Source organism: Chiloscyllium plagiosum, unplaced genomic scaffold (assembly GCF_037043375.1).
Source record: "Chiloscyllium plagiosum isolate Xiang-an unplaced genomic scaffold, Cpla_swu_hap1 HiC_scaffold_43, whole genome shotgun sequence".
NCBI classification, from domain to species: domain Eukaryota; kingdom Metazoa; phylum Chordata; class Chondrichthyes; order Orectolobiformes; family Hemiscylliidae; genus Chiloscyllium; species Chiloscyllium plagiosum.
The window spans coordinates 7,133,222-7,156,032 of record NW_028270181.1 but is presented as its reverse complement, the minus strand read 5'-3'; the positions used below and the strand labels follow the sequence as shown (position 1 = coordinate 7,156,032).

Sequence of the window (22,811 nt, the reverse complement as noted above, 5' to 3'; positions counted from 1 at the left end):
GCATAGGTTTAGGGTGAGAGGGGAAAGATATAAAAGAGACCTAAGGGGCAACTTTTTCACACAGAGGGTAGTGTGTGTATGGAATGAACTGCCAGAGGAAGTGGTGGAGTCTGGTATAATTACAACATTTAAAAGGCATCTAGATGGGAATATGAATAGGAAGGGTTTAGAGGTCTATGTGTCAAATGCTGGCAAATGGGACAAGATTCAGTGAGGATATCTGGTCAGTATGGACGAGTTGGACTGAAGGGTCTGTTTCTGTGCTGTACATCTCTGTGACTCTCTAACTCTTCTTTGGAATAATGGGAACAGAGTACTGAAGAATAGTCATATCACACTCGAAATGTTAACTCTGTTTCTCTCTCCACTGATATGGCTGAGCTTCTCAAGTTCCCAGTAGTATTCTGACCAATATTGATCCCACAATCAATGCCACAAAGAAGATGATTCCTTGCTCATTATCAGCTTGCTGCTTGTGGGAGCTTGCTGTGCACAGATTTGCTAATCCCATTTATACTGAAACAGTGACCACACTTCAAGAGCACTTCATTGATTGTATTGATGGCCTGAAATTGTGAAAGACAGAAAACACATTCACATTCACAAAACCAAAACAACAGGGTTGCACGGTGGCTCAGTGGTTAGCACTGCTGCCTCACAGTGCCAGGTTCGATTTCAGCCTTGGGCAACTGTGTGTGTGGAGTGTACACATTCTCCCTGAGTCTGCGTGGGTTTCCTCTGGATGCTCTGGTTTCCTCCCACAGTCTGAAAAGATGTGCAGGTTAGGTGGATTGGCCATGCTAAATTGCCCATAGTGTTCAGGGATGTGCAGCTGTGGGAAATGTCGGGTAGAGGGGTGGGTCTGGGTCAGATATGATTTGGAGGGTCTGTGTGGACTCAATGGGGTGAACATCCTGCTTCTGCACTGTAAGGATTCTATGACTCTATGCTAACACAAGTTCTTTAAGGTGTTTAAAGGAACACAGAAACCCCTTCCCATTCATTTCTGTGGTCACTGGAATGATCCTGTGTCTCCATACGAAATCCCTCCTGTTTTCTGCAGAGAAATTGCAACATCAGAGTGTCGGGAATTCAACACAAACAATTGAAACAAGAGAGAAATAATTTGAGAGCATCTGGGAAAGATGCCACATTCCTCTGGCCTGCCAGAGTTTCTGATAATCATTCCTTCGAGTTCTTTATATTTCTAATCACTGTTTCAACTCCCTCAGTGACCATAATCACTGAATGGCATTTAAACTGCTGCCTTTTATTGTTTATCTTTTGACAAGTGGATCATTTAAACACTGAAGATGGTAAGTGCTATAGTTCCATTCTTCATTTTCTGTTGATTGAAAACAGTTTGCTTCAGTGGTGAAAAGGGCTGAATTGAGTATAGTTTATGAAACGGTAGCTTTAAAACAGCAAATCTATTAATTTCTACAACGTCTATTTCCTTTGATGGTGTACTCATGCAATAAGCTCAGAATTGAGTCCTTTTGGTTATTCGCCGAGAAAGATTTAATATGTCCATCTGATGTTTGTTTGTGGACAGTTTTAACGCAGTTGTCAGCTTTGAGCTCCCAGAGAAGCTCATATGTCTTCTCCACAGTTGGAGGGTCGGGTCCAGAGTCCAGTCACAGCCTCAGAAGAAGTGGCTGGCCAATTCAGGCAGGGGTGGAGAGTATTTACTTCAGTCCAACACTTCACAATCTTTGGAATTCTGTGTCCTCAATGACAAGAGTTTTGGATACGAAGGCAATTAAGGGACAGTGCAGAAGATGGAGCGGTGCTAGAATATCCATCGTTCATTAGAACAGATGTCAACGGTCCATCCTATTGTTATTCCTTAGGCTACTTGGAAATTAAAATGGCAGACAGAATTCAACCACACTAATATTAGTCTCATCCAGGTCATGATTCCTAAATTATAAGCAAAACATGTTATAGTTTAGGTTGATTCACAATAACCTCAGTCGCCAGGACTTAGAAATCCTCAGAGTTTCAGAAGGTTAGTGTGAAAGGTGACCATTCAGCAGACTGCACCTGTGCTGGCCCAAGATTAGATTAGATTAGATTATATTACTTACATTGTGGAAACAGGCCCTTCAGCCCAACAAGTCCACACCGACCCTCTGAAGAGTAACCCACCCAGATCCATTCCCCTACATTTATCCCTTACTTAACACTATGGGCAATTTAGCATGGCCAATTCACCTAACCTGCACATTTTTTTGGACTGTGGGAGGAAACCGGAGCACCCGGAGGAAACCCACGCAGACACGGGGAGAATGTGCAAACTCCACACAGACAGTTGGCTGAGGCGGGAATTGAACCCGGGTCTCTGGCACTGCGAGGAGCAGCAGTGCTAAGATGGTGGATGGTGCAGCTTGCTCACTATGGCTTTGACCCTCGAATGCTTTAATCATGTTTATGTAAGATTTGTAAACAACAGGAACATGGAGTAGAGATTCTTAAGTCTTGTCTGACATAGAGATGGACATCCAACTGAAATCTTTGTTGACACCGGCTGTTCTATCACATCCTGATTGGTTCTAATGTCTGAGAGCAGTATGTCTTTTTCCAGAGAAGCACAGTTTCATTTTCTTAAATGACATGTCACTGATGCATCCTGACCAGATTTCAATGCTTTTTAAGAATATGATGCTCAATCCATATCTGCTCATGTAGCGTCCAATCCTGATGGCACAGAGCATTTTACAACAAAAATATCGACAACTTTCTTACTGTCACAAAATAAAGAAAGTTCTTGCATAAGCACAGTGCCTTTTATAACTTCGAGGTACTACAGAGTACCTTCTAGCCAATGTGATACTTCCTTATGTGTAGTAACTGCTGCAAAGTTTGAAATGACACAGTCAGCGTGCACATACAAGTTCCAAAGACAGCGTTCAGGATAATGACCAGGTCATTGTTCTATTGACTGGGAGTTAAATACTGGCCAGTTGATGAAGGGCTCTGGCCCGAAACATCGTTTCTGCTGCTCCTCGGATGCTATCTCACCTGCTGTGCTTTTCCACACCACACTCTGAGCTCTGAACAGAGCAGAGGCCCAGTTCTTCCACACAATGCCCTGAAACTTTGTTTTAAAGCCAGCAATAGTTGCTCTTCCCTGGTGACCCTCCAGAAGGAGTTGACAAGCCATCTTTTCAGACCATTGCAGTCCCCGTGCTGAAGTTGCTGTCAGGGAGGGAGGGTGTTTCAGGGTTTTGACTCAGTGACAGTGAGGCAATGGTGATACATTTCAAAGCCGGGATGGTGAGTGACTTGGAGGGGAACTTGCAGGGGGTGGCGTTCCCATCTACCTGCTGCCCTTGCCCTTCTTGTTTGGGGGTTGCAGTCAGACGAACCTTGGCACCTTATACACTGAGCTGAGAGAGCAAATGTGACCCGATAACATGCAACACACAGGGTTCCACTAACACAGAACAGATTACTCCACACAAAACAGCAAATGATACACATAGTTTACCTTCTGCTCATCCATGATAAGAGAGAAAGAAAATAAATGATTTATTAGTCAAACATGCCACATCAATCATTTTAAATCAGAAGCACTGAAGAATGTCAAAGATGTAAAATCTCAACCTCTGTGATAACATGACTCAGTTATTTTCCCAAGAGCTTTGCTGACTGCAATGCTGCTTCTGAAACACTCTGAGGAAAGAGACAACCTTCTACATCAGTAGGTCAGGCAGCATCCGAGGAGCAAGACAACCATCAGGAAGGCTTTTGCCCGAAATGTCGATTTTCCTGCTCCTCGGATGCTGCCTGAACTGCTGTGCTTTTCCAGCACCACTCTAAACTAGACTCTGGTTTCCAGCATCTGCAGTCCTTGTTTTTACCTAACCTTCTACATCAGCTGTGTGGCCAACATAGCCCAGCTGAGAAGATTTAGCAAAAAGGGTCTTTGCCTTCTGCTGGAATAAGGAAGCCAACAACTCCTCCATCATTGAACTCCCACTTTGGATCACTGCAGCTGATGCCATTCTCAGTCAACCTGAAGACCAGTGAGAGGATGGACCTCTTTCAATAACACAACAGCTCTCAGGCAAGAAAGGGCTGGGAGGTGTGTGGGGGAGTTGTGAGAGTCAATGAGGAGGATGAAGAGGGAGACTGTGAAAGAGGGCGGAAGGGACAGTTGGGAATGGGGTTGGGGTGGCTTGGGAGGGTTTGAAGAGGGGAATAGGAACAGGTTTCGGATGGGCCTTGGGAGATGGAGTGGGGCAAGTGGGAACATAGAACATTACCGAGCAGTACAGGCCCTTCGGTCCTCGATGTTGCGCCGACCTGTGAAACCAATCTGAAGCCCATCTAACCTACACTATTCCTTTTTCGTCCATATGACTATCCAATGACCATTTAAATGCCCTACAAATTGGCGAGTCTACTACTGTTGCAGGCAATGTGTTCTACGCCTCTACTACTCTCTCAGTAAAGGAACTACCTCTGACTTCTGACCTATATCTATCACCCCTCGATTTAAAGCAATGCCCCCTTGTGCTAGCCATCACCATCCTAGGAAAAAGGCTCTCACTGTCCACCCTATCTAACCCTCTGATTATCTTATATGTCTTAATTAAGTCACCTCTCAACCTTCTTCTCCCTAACAAAAACAGCCTCAAGTCCCTCAGCCCTTCCTCACATGACCTTCCCTCTACACCAGGCAACATCCTAGTAAATCTCCTCTGCACCCTTTCCAAAGCTTCCACATACACTGTATAATGCAGTGGACAGAACTGTACGCAATACTCCAAGTGTGGCCGCACCAGAGTTTTATACAGCTGCAGCATGACCTCATGGTTCCAAAACTCAATCCCTCTACCAATAAAAGCTAACACACCGTACGCCCTTCTTAACACCCTATTTATCTGGGTAGCAACTTCCAAGAATCTATGTACCTGGACACCGAGATCTCTCTGCTCATCTACACTACAAAGCATCTTACCATTAGCATTACCTCTGCATTCCTGTTACTCCTACCAAAGTGAATCACCTCACACTTTTGCTGCATTAAACTCCATTTGCTATCTCTTAGCCCAGCTCTGCAGCTTATCTACGCCCCTCTGTAACCTATAACATCCTTCTGCACTATCCACTACTCTGCTGACCTTAGAGTCATCCGCAAATTTACTAACCCATCCTTCTGCACCCCTCATCCAGATTGTCTACAAAAATGACAACAACAGTGCACCCAAAACAGATCCTTGTGGTACACCACTAATAACTGAACTCCAGGATGAACATTTCCCATCAACCACTATCCTCTGTCTTCTTTCAGCTTGCCAATTTGTGATCCAAACTGCAAAATCACCCTCAATCCCATGCCTCCGTCTTTTGTGCAATAGCTTACCATGGGGAACCTTATCAAACGCCTTACTGAAATCTATATACACCACATCAACCACTCTACCCTCATCCACCTGTTTGGTCACCTTCTAAAAGAACTCAATAGGTTTGTGATATTTCTGAGGCACAACCTACCTTTCATAAAACTGTGTTGATTATCCATAATGAACTTATTCCTTTTCCAGATTATAAATTCTATCTCCTATAAACTTTTCCAACACATTACCCACAACCAAAGTAAGGCTCACTGGTCTATAATTACCAGGATTGTCTCCACTCCCCTTCTTGAACAAGGGAACAACATTTGCTACCCTCCAGTCTTCTGGCACGATTCCTGTAGATAATGATGACATAAAGATCAAAGCCAATCTCCTCCCTGGGTTCCCAGAGAATCCTAGGATAAATCCCATGCGACCCAGGGGACTCAGCTATTTTTACACTTTCCAAAATTGCTAACACCTCCTCCTTGTGAACCCCAATCCCATCTAGTCTGGTAGCCTGTATCTCAGTAGTCTCCTCACCAACATTGTCTTTGTCTAGTGTGAATACTAACAAAAAGTATTCATTTAGCGCTTCCCTTATCTTCTCTGACTCCATGTGCAACTTCCCACTACTATCCTTGAATGGTTCTAATCTTACTGTAGTCATTCTCTTAATCCTGACATACCTATTGAGGTGGGGGTTGGGGTTGGTTTGAATGAGGAAGGACAGGAGGATGGAGGTGTTGGGAAGGGGGATGAAGAGGAGGTGGTTTAGGAGTGGAGGGGGGAGGATGGAGGTGTTGGGAAGGGGGATGAAGAGGAGGTGGCTTAGGAGTGGAGGGGGGAGGATGGAGGTGTTGGGAAGGGGGATGGAGAGGAGGTGGTTTAGGAGTGGAGGGGGGAGGATGGAGGTGTTGGGAAGGGGGATGGAGAGGAGGTGGTTTAGGAGTGGAGGGGGGAGGATGGAAAGTGTTAGAAAGGGAATGAAGTAGATAAGACTGAAGGGGATGTGTGAATATTTAACTTTGGAATCAGGAATAACATTCTGATCATATGTGTCTACATTACACCTGTCATTTTACAGATTTAATTGATCGCTAAGCACTTACAAAACGGTTTGCAACACATCCTAATTTCCAGACCCATGAGTCTCTTTAAAATGCTGTTCATCTCCTGAACTCAAGTGTGTGTGGTTAGAACATTAAAGACAACTATTGCTGACATTGTGAGTTTATGAGTAAAATGTGAACTTACTCATATTTATTTAATAAAATTACTTGCAATGATATTCTCCTTTGAATAAATTTTATATCCTTACCACAGTGGAGTCTTTCTTGGGTCCCCCATCATCTGCAATGACTGTGATTAGGTAATAATCTCCCTTCTCCCGATCTATCTGTCCCCGGACAGTTATCACACCCTGTGAGAGGCAATGAGAGGAGGGACAGTCATATACTCTATTCACAAATCCAAATTCAGCCTCATGCAGAACTGGGGAGGGTGGTGCTGAAGTGGCAGTGTCACTGGACCAATAATCCAGAACTCCAGGCTAATGTCCTGGGGGCCACGGGTTCTAATCCCAACACGGCAGCTAGTGAAATCTGAACATAATAATAATCAGGAATTGTTTTTTAAAAAAAAACAGCTGGTCTAATGCAGACAATGCAATATGTCGATGGGAACACTGCCTTCAACATTGTGATGAAAACCCATCGGCTTCACTTTAATGTCCGATAAGGAAGAAGGTGGCAGGTAAGCACAATCATTTGGAGTTTGCAAAACAGAGTAACACCAACAGTGTGGGTTCAATTCCCACACCAGCTGAGGTTACCATGAAGGACTCTCTTTCTCAACCTTGCCCCTGATCTGAGGAGTGGTGACCCTCAGGTTAAACCACCACCAATTGTCTCTTTCAAATGATCTACACACAGGAATAAGAATCTGCAGATCTCCTCCTATACAGTGCAATGTCTCATCAGAGTGTTTTGTGATGTAGGTGTCGCTGGCTGGTTCAGCATTTATTGTCCATCCCTCATTGCCCCTTGAGAAGGTGATGGTGAGCTTCCTTCTTGAACCACTGCAGCCCATGTGCTGTAGGTTGACCCACAATGCTGTTAGGGAGGAAGTTTCAGGATCTTGACCCATCGACATTGAAGCAACAGTGATATAGTTCGAAGGTTAAGAGAAAACAAAACTTCAAGCTCAGGTAGACTGTGTTTGTAGCAGAATCGGTCTGACTTCTAACCATAGAAATTCAGAGCTGCAGTAGGCCATTCAGCCCTTTGAGCCCGCACCACCATTCAATATGATCATGCTGACCATACAATCTCAGTATCCCAGACTGGATGAATATTTTGGAGGAAGAAAAGTTTACTACTCTTTGCAATCTCTCACCTTCTCTGTAATGGACCACCAAGAATGTGGAGGTTTTTACAGCATTTCCAGAGATGTGGGTATCATTTGCTGCACAACATTGAACCATATGGCTCACTTGGCCATTTCAGAGGGCAGTTAAGAGTCAGGCACATTGCTGTGGGTCTGGAGTCACATATAGGCCAGACCAGGTAAGGATGGCAGATTTCTCTCCCTACAGGACATTAAGGAACCAGATGCGTGTTTTATTTTTAGAATCATAGAATTCCTTCGGTGTGGAAGCAGCCCATTGAGTCCCACCGACTTTCCCACCCAGACCTACCCTATCCCTGGAACCCTGAATTCCTATGGGTTGAAAAATGTGGTGCTGGAAAAGCACAGCAGGTCAGGCCGAATTTCAGGCATAAGCCCTTCATCAGGAATGGACACAATGAGCAACTTCCATGGCCAATCCATCTAATCTGCACATCTTTGGACTGTGGGAGGAAACCAAAGCACCCAGACGAAACTCACACAGACACAGGGAAAATGTGCAAACCCCACACAGACAGTTGCCTAAGGGTGGAATCGAACCCAAGCCCCTGGGACTGTGAGGTAACACCAACCATCATGCCACCCCTGAATGATAATGACAATTGACTGTGGTTACATAGCTACTATTAGGCTAGCTTAATTCTCATTGAATTCAAATTTCACCATCTGCCCTGCCCATGTTCCCAGAATATTAACCCAGGGTTCTGGATTACTAGCCCAGTGACAACACCACTACCTCCTTTTAGTTATAATAAAATATTATTCGTTGAATATCAACCCCCATAACCATATACCCACAAGAAAGAAGCCCAAGACTGAGAGTGAAGCTCTGAATTTAAGACATCACAAGACAGTACAGGATTACAGCACCATTGCTACATACTCACAGTAACTCTGTTTATTTGGAACAAGGACAGAGTGTGGGCAGAGGTGTCCGGGTCAAACCGATAGGTGATCAGATTGATGTTGTCAGCAGACTGAGCTTGGATCTGGACCACTTCAGCCCCAGTTGGGATATTTTCAATAATTGTAGCTTCATATGACACATTTGTAAATTGTACAGGCTCATCCAGCTCATTGAGCAGGGTGATGTATACAGTGCAATAACCCCTGTTGTAAGGTGGAGCTTGATCTGTGGCAGATAAATTCATGAAATAGCTGGTCTTGGTTTCATAATCAAGGTAGTTCACTGTGGTGATGAGGCCTGTACTCTCATCAATGGCAAACTTCCTCTCTGAGCCAGACAGGATCATATAGGTGACAATGCCTCCATCTCCTGGGGTAGAAATATAAAAACAGTGGGACACTTGCACCAGGAAACATCTCCTCAATACTGTTATTTTTGCACCGCTCAAAAAGCATTGAAAAGCATTGGGACGTTGGATGTTCAAATTGCTGCTGTGGCTGTTAATCCCCCTCCCTTGACCCATCAAATCCCGAATTCTGACCCAACTGGTTGAACACATTGGTAAGGATTCTACTCAGCCAGCTAACCCTGTTTCCCAGCTGGCCACACCATTCAACATTAGACTGAGAGAGTTAGTTGATTTACCCGTGTCCCTGTCAGTGGCTCGGACGACAATGACTGATGTGCCAATCCCTGCAGTTTCCCGCAGCCCTAGCCGGTTATACTGTTGCTGGGTAAAAACTGGCTTTTCATCATTCACATCCTCCACATAGATGATCACCTAGACAAAGGAAAGGTCAAATCAAAGAGGTGAGAATTCACAAAGAGACAATGACCAAATTATCAAGACTCTGTTTATTCCTAAAAGGCTGCTTTGATCAAAATGGTTGAATCAAAACTGTTAGTGATCTACGTCTCTTATGATGAAAATACATTGACCTCAGTTTGGGATTTCTATCACTGCCTTTTGGGTAAGTGAGACTGATTTAGCTCACTAAATCTAAGCTTAGGACAATGTTTACACAGCAACTGCATTAGAACAGTAACTCAGGAAGGCTGTCAGCATGTTCAAAGATCCCTCCCACCCCTGTTATACTCTGTTCCAACCTCTTCCATCAGGCAGAAGATACAAAAGCAACTTGTAAATACATGTACCAACAGATTCAAGGACAGCTGCTTCTAGACTTCTGAATGGACCTCTCAAATTTTAAATTTAATGTTGGTCTCACTCTCTGTGCAGATTCTCTGCAGCTGTAACATTGGATTCCTTGCTCTGTTCTATTACCCTGATGCATTTTGTATGGTATGATCTGCCCGTACTGCACACAAAACAAAACTTTTCACTGTACCCAGGTACGATGTGACAATAATAAATCAAATCAAATCAAATAAAAATATAGATAGAACATAGAACATAGAACATAGAAGAATACAGCGCAGTACAGGCCCTTGGGCCCTCGATGTTGCGCCGATCCAAGCCCACCTACCTATACTAACCCACTATCCTCCATATACCTATCCAATGCCCGCTTAAATGCCCATAAAGAGGGAGAGTCCACCACTGCTACTGGCAGGGCATTCCATGAACTAACGACTCGCTGAGTGAAGAACCTACCCCTAACATCAGTCCTATATCTACCCCCCCTTAACTTAAAGCTATGCCCCCTTGTAATACCCGACTCCATACGCGGGAAAAGGTTCATACTGTCTACCCTATCTAACCCCCTAATCATCTTGTACACCTCAATCAAGTCACCCCTAAACCTTCTTTTCTCTAGTGAAAACAGCCCCAAGTGCCTCAGTCTTTCCTCATACGATTTTCCTTCCATACCAGGCAACATCCTGGTAAACCTCCTCTGCACCCGTTCCAATGCCTCCACATCCTTCCTATAGTATGGCGACCAAAACTGCACACAATATTCCAGATGCGGCCGTACCAGAGTCTTATACAACTGCATCATGACCTCAGGACTCCGGAACTCAATTCCTCTACCAATAAAAGCCAGTACGCCATATGCCTTCCTCACTGCACTATTTACCTGGGTGGCAACTTTCAGAGATCTGTGTACATGGACACCAAGATCCCTCTGTTCATCCACACTACCAAGTATCCGACCATTAGCCCAGTACCCCATCTTTTTGTTATTCTTCCCAAAGTGAATCACCTCGCACTTAGCTACATTGAATTCCATCTGCCACCTTTCTGCCCAGCTCTGCAGCTTCTCTATATCCTGCTGTAACCTGCCACATGCTTCCTCACTGTCAACAACTCCTCCGACTTTCGTATCATCCGCAAACTTGCTCACCCAACCTTCTAACCCCTCTTCCAGGTCATTTATATGTTGCAGTGATAGTGTCTGTGCCTGTGAAGGTAAGGGCACAAGTCCAACATATCTCCAGAAGGGTGACAAACACATCCAATTAGCTGATTAAAGTAATGATAAACTGCTCCCATCATCCATGGACAGAGATCTCAAATTGTAAAAATGGATTAGACAAACCAGTGATGCATTCCCTGGAATTGAGAAGGTTATGGGCTTTTTAAAAAAAATTAATTCATGGGACAGACTTCATGGGCCAGGCCAGTATTTATTGCCCATCTGTCATTTGTCCAGAGGGCTGTTGAGAGTCTACCATGGTGCTGCAGGTTTGGAGACGCTTGTAGGTCAGAACGGGTAAGGTTAGCAGATTCCCTTCCCTACAAATTTCACTATCTTCTTACTGGGAGTGGAACCCAGGTCCCTGGATTAATAGTCGAACGATGATACCACTAGGCCATCACCTCCCCGACACCACCATGAATTGAGATTTGGAACTCTCTTCAGTCAAATACAATTCTTAACTTTAAATCTGAGATTGATAGATTTTTGTTAACCAAAGGTATTAAGAAATCAAAATAGGGCCAAGGGGTGTGGTATTATGGAGCCAGGTCAGGTATCAGCCATCTTTTTAAGGCAAAGATAGGTAGATCTTTGCAGAGTACAGTAATTAAGGATTATGGTGAGCAGGTGGGTAAGTGTGGCTGAGTCCACAAAAAGATCAGCCACGATCTTACTGAGTGGCTTGAAGGGCCAAATGGTCTACTCCTGCTCCTCGTTCTTTTGATCTCACTGAATGGTGGAACATGATCCAATGGTTAGCTAAGTGGTCTGCATCTGATCCCATGTTTCCAAAAGAAGATTTAAAAGAGTCTTTACCCACTCCTAGGGCTGCATGGATGGAAATGCGGAGAGAAGCCCCACAGCATTGGGGTGGCATGGTGGCACAGCAGTTGGCACTGCTGCCTCACAGCGCCAGAGACCCGGGTTCAATTCCCGCCACAGGCGACTGTCTGTGTGGAGTTTGCACATTCTCCCCGTGTCTGTGTGGGTTTGCTCCGGGTGCTCTGGTTTCCTCCCACAGTCCAAAGATGTGCAGGTTAGGTGGATAAGCCATGCTAAATTGCCCATAGTGTTAGGCGAGGGGGTAAATGTAGGGGAAATGGGTCTGGGTGGGTTGCGCTTCGGCGGGTCAGTGTGGACTTGTTGGGCCGAAGGGCCTGTTTCCACACTGTAAGTAATCTAAAAAATAATCTAAAAGCATTAGTCAAAGAGCATTTGATAACGGCTGATGCCTGTGTATGAACCGACGATGTGCCCGTACCCTGACAGTGCTCCTCATCCTGCCAAAGTCGTTGTTGTAGGCCTCCACTTGCAACACATGGGTAGTGCTGCTCTCTCTGTCCAAGGGGCGGGGACCTCTGGAGATGAGCCCAGTGTCTTGGTCCATCTGGAAGTTATCATTGGGATTTCCTAGAAACACAAGGAAAATTGAACGGTTAAAAATATATCTCCTTGACCAAGCTTCCTGTGACGACCACAAACGATAACTTCTTTTCTTGCTGGCTTCCTCCAAAGTGAGATGAAATATAACATTTTACAGGATGCAGCCTGCATCACTCAACAGTTACTTGAAATCATGGGCAATTCTCAGAAGAGGATTTTACAGATAAGGAAGGCCTTTACATTTTGGCTGTCAGTCGAGCAACTTGAATCTTAACTCTTGCCTATTCCCACAAATTTTTCAAATGCTTTATTTCACTCTTTCAATTCAATTGCTTGCAAATTACTTATAAATATGAGGATCTCTGAGGTACTCTTTCTGAGTTCACAGAGGACGCCTCTTGTGTTATGACACGGAGACAGACAACTGAGTCAAATCAGGCTTACTACCTCTGGATTCAACACAGCAAAATTAGAATACTGAACAACCCTCAAAATTGATCCCCAGATAACAGACTTTTTAAAAAAAAACCAGTACCAGACTTTGTGAATAATTGATTCTAAACACTGGGTTTATAGCTCCAACAGAAAATTTACGATTTTTTTCCCCATGCAGTGACTTTAGCAGAGCACAGTAAAACAAAGTAATCTAATTAATGGCTAAAATTTAAAACCAATCCTTAATACTCACACAAAGACAGACAGACAAAACAGACAGAATTAAGGGATAACTCAGAAGAGAAAAATAAATGAGCTGTAACCGGTCGGTTACTTGAGGAGATTCTACAATCCACTACAAAAGCAGAAATTGCCGGAAAAGCTCAGCAGGTCAGGCAGCATCAGTGAAGAGAAAGCAGAGTTAACGTTTTGGGTCCGGTGACCCTTCCTTGGGACTGGGTCACTGGATCTGAAACGTTAACTCTGATTTCTCTTCACAGATGTTGCTTTTCCAGCAATTTCCGTTCTTGTTTCTGATTTAGAGCACCTGCAGTTCTTTCGATTTTAATACACAATCCATAACAGTGGCCTAGCGGGGAAGACAGTAGAGCAACAATAGCAGGAGTTTCTGGGTGTAACTGAGGACACAGTACAGAGGTTCATCCCAAAGAAAAGAAAGATTACCCAGCGAGCGGTTAGACAGCCATGGCTGACAAAAGGAAGTCAGGAAATATATCCAAGAAAAAGTGGCCAAGGGCACTGGGAAATCAGAAGATTGGGAAGACTACAAAATAAACAGAGGACAACAAAGAGAGAAATAAGGAAGGAGAGGATCAAATATGAAAGTAGGCTAGCCCGTAATATTAGAAATGATAGTAAAAGTTTCTTTCAATACATAAGAAACAAACGAGAGGCAAAGGTAGAAATTGGGCCATACCAAATTGATGCTGGAAGCCCAGTGCTGGGAGATAAGGGAATAGCTGAAGAACTTAGTAAGTACTTTGCATCAGTCTTCACATAGGAAGACATGAAGAATATCCCAACAATTAAGGAGAGTCAGGGGTCAGAATTGAGTAAGTTAGCCATTACAAAAGAGGAAGTGCTAAAAAGGCTAAAAGGTCTAAAAATCGATAAATCTCCTGGACCCGATGGGCTACATCCTAGAGTTCTGAGGGAGATGGCTGAGGAAATAGCAGAGGCGCTGAATGTAATCTTTCAAAAATTACTGGAGTCAGGAAAATTCCCAGATGATTGGAAGATCGCTGTTGTAACCCTCTGGTTCAAGAAAGGATCAAGACAAAAGATGGAAAATTATAGGCCGATTAGCCAAACCTCAGTTGTGAGTAAAATCCTAGAATCCATCATTAAGGATGAAATTTCTAAATTCTTGGAAGTGCAGGGTCAGATTAGAACAAGTCAGCATGGATTTAGTATGGGAGGTCGTGCCTGACAAACCTATTAGAATTCTTTGAAGAGGTAACAAGTAGGTTAGACCAGGAAACCCAGTGGATGTCATCTATCCAGACTTCCAAAAGACCTGTGATAAGGTGCCTCACGGGAGGCTGCTGAGTAAGGTGAGGGCCCATGGTGTTTGAGGCGAGCTACTGGCATGGATTGAGGAATGGCTGCCTGACAGAAGGCAGAGAGTTGGGATAAAAGGTTCTTTTTCGGAATGGCAGCTGGTGACAAGTAGGATCCCACAGGGTTCAGTGTTGGGGCCGCAGCTGTTCACTTTATATATTAATGATCTGGATGAAGGGACTGGGGACATTCTGGTGAAGTTCACTGATGATGTGAAGTTAGGCAGACAGGCAGGTGGTACTGAGGAGGTAGGGAGGCTGCAGAAAGGTTTAGACAGTTTAGGAGAATGGTCCAGGAAATGGCTGATGAAATTTAACGTGAGCAAGTCTGAGGCCTTGCACTTTGGAAATAATAATACAGGCATGGACTATTATCTAAACGGTGAGAAAATTTATAAAGCCAAAGTACAAAGGGATCTGGGAGTGCTAGTCCAGGATTCTCTATAGGTTGATTTGCAGATTGAGTCCATGATTAAGAAAGCAAATGTAATGTTGTCATTTATCTCAAGAAGGTTGGAATATAAAAGCAGCGACGTGCTTCTGAGACTTTATAAAGCTCTAGTTGGGCCCCATTTAGAATACTGTGCCCAATTTTGGGCCCCACACCTCAGGAAGGACAGACTGGCACTGGAGCGTGTCCAGCGGAGATTCACACGGATGATCCCTGGAATGGTAGGCCTAACATACGATGAACAGCTGAGGATCCTGGGATTGTATTCATTAGAGTTTAGAAGGTTGAGGGGAGATCGAATAGCAACTTACAAGATAATGCATGGCTTAGAAAGAGTGGATGCTGGGAGGTTGTTTCCGTTAGGCGGGGATACGAGGACCTCTGAGCACAGCCTTAAAATTAGAGGGGGTCAATTTAGAACGGAAATGGGGAGACATTTCTTTAGCCAGAGAGTGGTGGGCCTGTGAAATTCACTGCCTTCAAGTTGGGTCTGAGACGTTGGGTGCCTTCAAGGCAGAGATTGATAAATTCTTAATGTCACAAGGAATTAAGGGCTAAGGGGAGAATGCAGGTAAGTGGAGTTGAAATGCCCATCAGCCATGATTAAATGGCGGAGTGGACTTGGTAGGCCGAATGGCGTTGCTTCCACTCGTATACCTTATGGTCTTATTGTCTAACATACGGGATTATATCTTGCTTGGTTTCTGACAATATTGATGCATGCACATAGCTTCCAGCAGGCGATGCTTTTAACTGGGATTCCATTCTCTGAACTTTCATTAATTTAATATGAGAATGAACAGGGTGCAATCAAACCTCTATCCTGTAGCTTTCTGACTTCAACACCGCCGAAAAACCAGCTGAAATCTGGCCACTCCCTGTCAGACTGACTGTCCTCCCATTAGGTCCCAGTTAATATTCAACATCTGCCACCTACTGGTGTATAAGGGCCTTGCAGAATTAAAGCGTCTATAGAGCACTTTTAACATGGATCAATCTGCTATCAACTAACTGTCAGGCCTAGTCTCATAAACAAATATCAGTTTATTTGTTCTTTTTTCATGAACACAATCTGCTGCTCACAGTCCAAAGGTTATCTTTCAAGTTTCAGCTCCCGGTTCACAGCTCCAAACCAAAAATGATAAAAAGAATAAAATAAAATAATGAAAATTCAGCAAGGGTCCCAACGCTTGTCTGTCTTTGTCAGAGAAACTTGAGATTAATCTAAGTTAAAAGCTCTCTTTTTATTTATTTATTCAGTCATTTCAACTGACAAAGGAACAGCAGTCCGAAAGCTTGTGATTTCAAATAAACCTATTGGACTATAACCTGGTGTCATGTGACTTCTGACATTGCCATGGAGAAGGTAATGGTTCACTACAGGGGGTCCTGACCTGGTCTGGCTGAAATGTGACTTCAAACCCAGAAGGCGTTGAGTATGCTTTCCTTTACTGATCAGAACATTGAGAATAGGAGTTGGGAGGTCATGCTGCGGCTGAACAGGACATTGGTTAGGACACTTTTGGAATATTGCATGCAATTTAGTCTCCTTCCTATCAGAAGGATGTTGTAAAACTTGAAATGGTTCAGAAAAACTTTACAAGGATGTTGCTAGGGATGGAGGGTTTGAGCTATAGGGAGAGGCTGAACAGGCTGGGGCTGTTTTCCCTGGAGCGTCGGAGGCTGAGGGGGTGACCTTATAGAGGTTTATAAAATCATGAGGGGCACAGATAGGCTAAATAGACCAGGTCTTTTCCCTGGGTTAAGGGAATCCAGAACTAGAGGGCATAGGTTTAGGGTGAGAGGGGTAAAATTTACAAGGGAGCTAAGGGGCAACTTTTTCACATAGAGGGTGGTGTGTGTATGGAATGAGCTGCCAGAGGAAGTGGTGGAGGATGGTACAATTACAGCATTTAAAAGGCATCTGGATGGGTATATGACTAGGAAGGGTTTAGAGGGATATGGGGCCAAGTGCTGGCAAATGGGACTAGATTACGTTAGGATATCTGGTCGGCATGGATGAGTTGGACTGAAGGGTTTGCTTCTGTGCTGTACATCTCCTTGATTTATGACTCTTAACTGCCCTCTGGGCAATTAGGGATGGGAAATAAATGCTGACCAAGTCTGTGATGTCCATGTTCCATAAATAAATTTTAAAAAGCACACAGAATTGGATTTGTATTACTGATAGAAATCCTTTAATTGAACACTATCTAAAGTAATTTTTTTGATGAGTTTGGAATGAGTCTGGACAACCAAACTCCAATAAAGAATACATCTGTTTCTTACTTAAGCAACTCCTTCAATTAAATTCTGATTCTTTTTGCTAAGTAAAATAAATGGTGCAGATACAAGTCAATGTTACCTGAGAGAATTCTGTACAAAACCTTCCCATTAACTCCTTCATCTGCATCAGTGGCTTGCACCTATTAAAACAGAGAAAAGGCAGATTCAGCAAAAACCAAACCACATGCTGCACCTTCCCACTACATGCTGTGATGCAATTTGAAGCTGCATTCCAATACACTTATAAGCTCCAGTGAAATCATTGAGTTCAACCCAATTCCTCTGATCAGAAAGCAAAGCGTCCTGCAGTGGTAGACTTACCATCAGGGAGCTCAGAAGGTTTTAATTGTTCCAGTCATTCTTGGGATTCTGACTGGGCCAGCACTTTTCACACAACCCAAGTAAGTCTTGAGAAGGTGGGGGTGGGTTGCCTTTTTCAATGGCTGCAGTCCCATGTGATGGAGGGACACCCTTGGAGATGTTAGGGAGGGAATTTGAGGATTTTGACCAGTGACGCTGAAGGAACTGGGATGTATTTCCAAGTCAGGTTAGTGAGTGGCTCAGAGGGGATTTTCCAGGCAGTGTTGCTTCCATGGATCTGTTGCCCTTATTCTTCTCAGCAGGAGTGTTTTTAGATTTGGCTGCGTTGTCAAGGAACCTTCGCAAATTGGAGCAATGCATCTTTTAGATGATACCCAGTGTAAGTTGTCTTTTCCCTAGGATGCGGGATTTCAAGACTGGGGGGGAGGGGGGCACATTTTTAAGGTGAGAGGAGAGAGGTTTCAAAAAGACAGAGGCATTAATTTTTTACACAGAGGGTGGGTTCACATATGGAATGAAATTCCTGAGGAAATTGTGGATGTGGGCATAACTTTTAAAAGACACTTAGGTAAATATTTGGATGATTAAATAGATTAGATCTAATCATCCATGTATTTACCTAAGTGTCTTTTAAATGTTATGCCCAAATCCACCACTTTCTCAGGAATTTCATTCCACACGTGAACCCACCCTCTGTGTAAAAAAATTAGCCCCTCACATCTTTTTAAAAGATGTTTTAAAAAGACTTTAAAGACATTTGAAAGACACTTCGGTAAATACATGGATAGAAAAGGTTTAGAGGGTTATGGGCCAGGTGCAGGCGAGTGGGACTAGTTCGGTTTGGGATTATGTACGGCATGCTGTATGATTCTATGTTACTGCACAGTACAGTGTTGCTTACACAAGCAAGTGTGGCACAGCAATAGTTCAAAGTTTGTGAGAAGATTTGTAGCTCGGGTGCTCGTTGTTGTGGTTCTGTTTGCCGAGCTGGGAATTTGTGTTGCAGACGTTTCACCCCCTGTCTAGGAGACATCCTCAGTGCTTGGGAGCCTCCTGTGAAGCCCTTCTGTGATCTTTCCTCCGGCATTTATAGTGGTTTGTCTCTGCCGCTTCCGGTTGTCAGTTCCAGCTGTCCGCTGCAGTGGTCGGTATATTGGGTCCAGGTCGATGTGCTTATTGATTGAATCTGTGGATGAGTGCCATGCCTCTAGGAATTCCCTGGCTGTTCTCTGTTTGGCTTGTCCTATAATAGTCATGTTGTCCCAGTCGAACTCATGTTGCTTGTCATCTGCGTGTGTGGCTACTAAGGATAGCTGGTCGTGTCGTTTCGTGGCTAGTTGGTGTTCATGGATGCGGATCGTTAGCTGTCTTCCTGTTTGTCCTATGTAGCCTCACAACACACTTCACATTCAAATATATTCACAGCCAAATATATGAACAAATCAAAGGCACACCCATGGGCCCACCCATCTCTGGACTCATAGCAGAAGCGGTAATGCAAAGATTAGAACAAACAGTCTTACCGCAAATTCAACCCAAACTCTGGGTCAGATATGTGGATGACACCTTTGTAATCATTAAAAACACAGAAATAGAGAACACACACCGGATCATCAACGCCACACTCACAGGAATCCGATTCACTAGAGAGGAAGAAAAGGACAACCAACTCCCATTCCTAGGCGTGATGGTACAGAGAACACTGAACGGAGAATTCACCACAAAGGTATACAGGAAAGCCACACACACAGACCAAGGCCTAAACTACGAAAGCAACCACCCCAACACACACAAAATAAGTTGCATCAAGACACTGTTCAAAAGGGCCACAACACACTGCAGTACACCAGAACTGCAAAAAGAGGAAGAAGAACACCTATACAATGTATTCGCCAAAAACGGATACCCGTGCAATTTCATCAACAGATGCCTAAGGGAAAGACAATGGGACGAGGACATGCCGCAACCCAAAGGACTAGCCACACAACCATACATCAAAAACATTTCCGAACTGACAGCCAGACTACTGCGACCACTAGGACTCATAACAGCACACAAACCAACAGCCACTCTCAGACAACAACTCACCAGAACGAAGGACCCGATACCCAGCATGAGCAAAACCAATGTAGTGTACAAAATCCCATGCAAGGACTGCACAAAACACTACATAGGACAAACAGGAAGACAGCTAACGATCCGCATCCATGAACACCAACTAGCCACGAAACGACACGACCAGCTATCCTTAGTAGCCACACACGCAGATGACAAGCAACATGAGTTCGACTGGGACAACACTACTATTATAGGACAAGCCAAACAGAGAACAGCCAGGGGATTCCTAGAGGCATGGCACTCATCCACAGATTCAATCAGTAAGCACATCGACCTGGACCCAATATACCTGCCACTGCAGCGGACAGCTAGAACTGACAACCGAAAGCGGCAGAGACAAACCACTATAAATGCCGGAGGAAACATCATAGAAGCGCTTCAGAGGAGGCTCCCAAGCACTGAGGATGTCACCTAGACAGGGGACGAAATGTCTGCAACACAAATTCCCAGCTCGGCGAACAGAACCACAACACAGCAATAGTTCACAAGCACGAATGGAATGATTGGTCAGTGATGCTGTTTTGAGTACTGAGGAGAAACATTGATTGGATGACTGACAGAAGGCTTTGCTCTTTCATCTCAATTGCAGAATCACACATTATCATCAGCTTAGAGTGAAACGGTTTTCAGTTTTGAACCAGTGAGGAGTAAAGACATGACAAATAAACAACATTCATGACAGCAAAAGCCAAGGATAATAGATCACTCAGAGCTTAAATCAAACTAAACTAAAACAAAACAAAGGACTATGATGCTGAAGATCTGAAACAAAACATAATTTGCTGGAGAGACTCAAGTTTGGCAGCATCTGCGGAAAGAGAAAAACAGAGTTAACGCTTTGTGTCCAGTGACCCTTCTTCAGTTCTGAAGTTAAAAGTTGATGTGTGTTGAGATGTGTGGCTTGCTACATTATTCAGTATATTCATGTAAAGTATTCAGAAAAAGTTTATAACAGGAAAATCCCATTTCTTGTTCATTACCTTGCCTAAAACCTGTTGTGCAGGTATGCTCACAGCACAGCCAACCTGTTTTTATCCATTTACATTGATCATTCGCAACTTCCTAGCAATGATCTCTCTCTCAGCTTATCATCTGTAATCTGTTTGTTTACCTGTTCCTTTTCTCTCTCTCTCTCTCTCTCTCTCTTTCTCTCTGGGCACCATTGCCATTTACAGAGAATCCCAATGAACAAACATCCAATTTACAAGTGCTTGTGCTTACGAACACGATCTCATACAAGGTATAACTTTAAAGATCTGACATCCACACATTTCCTGTACCAATGAATGAATGCTTTACTTTACTGCATTGTGTTCCGACTTGTAAATGGACTCGGAAATGGAACACATTTGCAACCTAGGGATGACCTGTATTTTATTTAAAAATCACACAGCACCAGGTTATAGTCCAACAGGTTTATTTGGAAGCACTAGCTTTCAGAGCGCTGCTCCTTCATCAGGCACTCCTAAAACTCGTGCTTCCAAATAAACCTGTTGAACTGTAACCTGATGTTGTGTGATTTTAACTTTGTCCACCCCAGTCCAACACCGGCTCCTCCACATCCTGTATTTTATTCCAACCCTACCCATCAACGTCAACATCAATACCACCCTCCCATGGCTGTTTTCAGTTCTGAAGAAGGGTCACAGGACTCGAATAATTAATTCTGCTTCTCTCTCCACAGATGCTGCCAGACTCGCTGCGTTTCTCCAGCAATTTCCATTTGTGATTCACATTTCCAGCATCTGCGATTCTTTGGTTTTTTTTTGAACAAATTGATAGTTATGTGCAAGGTCTGATCAAGGCAGTGAATGATGAACCTCAAAAACAATGTCCAGTGACCACTTAGTCTAGGAACCTCAGTGTTTCACGGTCCTGGCCAATGTTACAACAGCACTCTGTTGATTATATTGCGAACCTTTCTCAAGTTTCAGTGTTGTTGCTGAGCAAATTCCCTCAAAAAACATGAAAGGCAAACAGGAACACCCTCTACTGTTAACAGGCAGTTAAAGATCAGCCTGTAGTGCTTCCAGACTTTGGGATGAAACTAAGTTTAGAACAGGAAGATATCTAAGATTCCAACTATTTTGAAGAGTCTTCTAATGTCTAATATTCCTCAGAAGCCCATTCCCCATTTTATTGATCCAAAGTCCCCCTCCCCTTCCTGCGTACAGTTTTTCACTGTGTGAGACTGCAGGTATATCCATCCACTCGTGGGAATACAAACAGAGTTAACATTTTGAGAGAACCACGTCCCCTGTGTTGTAAACAGAGTGAGAGACTCAAAGGTCAACCATTTCGCTCTCCACAGACGCTGCACATTCTGTGGGGGTGGGGGAGGTGGTGGTCAGCATTTATTGCCCGTCCCCAACTGCCCTTGAACTGAATGGGTTGCTAGGCCATTTCAGAGGGAAGTTGAGAGTCAGCCACTTTGGCTGTGGGTCTAGAGTCACGTGTAGACCCAGACCAGGTAAGGATGGCTTGGAGACAGTAAGGGCTGCAGATGATGAAAGTCAGAGTCAATAGATGCAAAGCTAGAAAGACACAGCAGGTCAGGCAGCACCTGAGAGGCAGGAAAGTCAAGGTTTCAGGCCAAAACAATGACACTGAAGGGTTTTGGCCCAAAACATTGACTTTCCTGCTCCTCGCACACCGACTGACCTGCTGTGCCTTTCTAGCTTTGCATCTATTGACTCAAGTAGGGACGGCAGTTTCCTTCCCTAAAGGGGATGGGTTTTTCCTGACACTCAACAAAGGCTTTATGATCATCATTAGACTCTTAATTCCAGATGTTTTTACTGAATTCAAATTCCACCATCTGCTGTGGCAAGATTTGAACCTGGGTCCCTGATTCACAGACCAATGATAAATCACCAGGCCACCACCTCATCATGCTTTTATATCCTTATACGTCACTCCATGCAGATATTTATATTGGCCTGTGTCTACCAAGGCACATGTGCACAGATGATTGCATCAATTTGTATATGTGCTGCCGTGGATATTTTTACCGTGTCTCTGCCATGCCGAACAGTCCATTTTAAATCTATTTCACTAACAGCTACATGACATTGCTTATTTTCAAATGACTTCTCACTGGGAGGCAGAGATAGTTTTGGTGAATCATCAAGGATCTTTTTACATGATTTTGGAATGGTTTCTCTGTGACAGCAGTTACCTGTTGTTTTCCTT

The 22,811-nt window shown here is 43.9% G+C and overlaps 1 protein-coding gene across 1 annotated transcript in view; it reads right to left on the bottom strand.

Moving 5' to 3' along the window:
* Nucleotides 1–18,569, bottom strand: part of cdh23 (cadherin-related 23) — a 261,541-nt gene extending 242,972 nt beyond the window's left edge. Inside the window, exons 1-6 of the mRNA XM_087982495.1 lie at nt 18,403–18,569; nt 17,260–17,320; nt 12,307–12,455; nt 9,310–9,445; nt 8,645–9,033; nt 6,670–6,771 (exon numbers count right to left, since the gene is read on the bottom strand). Of these exons, the coding sequence (XP_087838621.1) occupies nt 6,670–6,771; nt 8,645–9,033; nt 9,310–9,445; nt 12,307–12,455; nt 17,260–17,320; nt 18,403–18,534 (969 nt within the window). The 5' untranslated portion in view covers nt 18,535–18,569. The remainder of the gene's footprint in view (nt 1–6,669; nt 6,772–8,644; nt 9,034–9,309; nt 9,446–12,306; nt 12,456–17,259; nt 17,321–18,402) is intronic.
* Between the last annotated feature and the right edge of the window lie 4,242 nt (nt 18,570–22,811).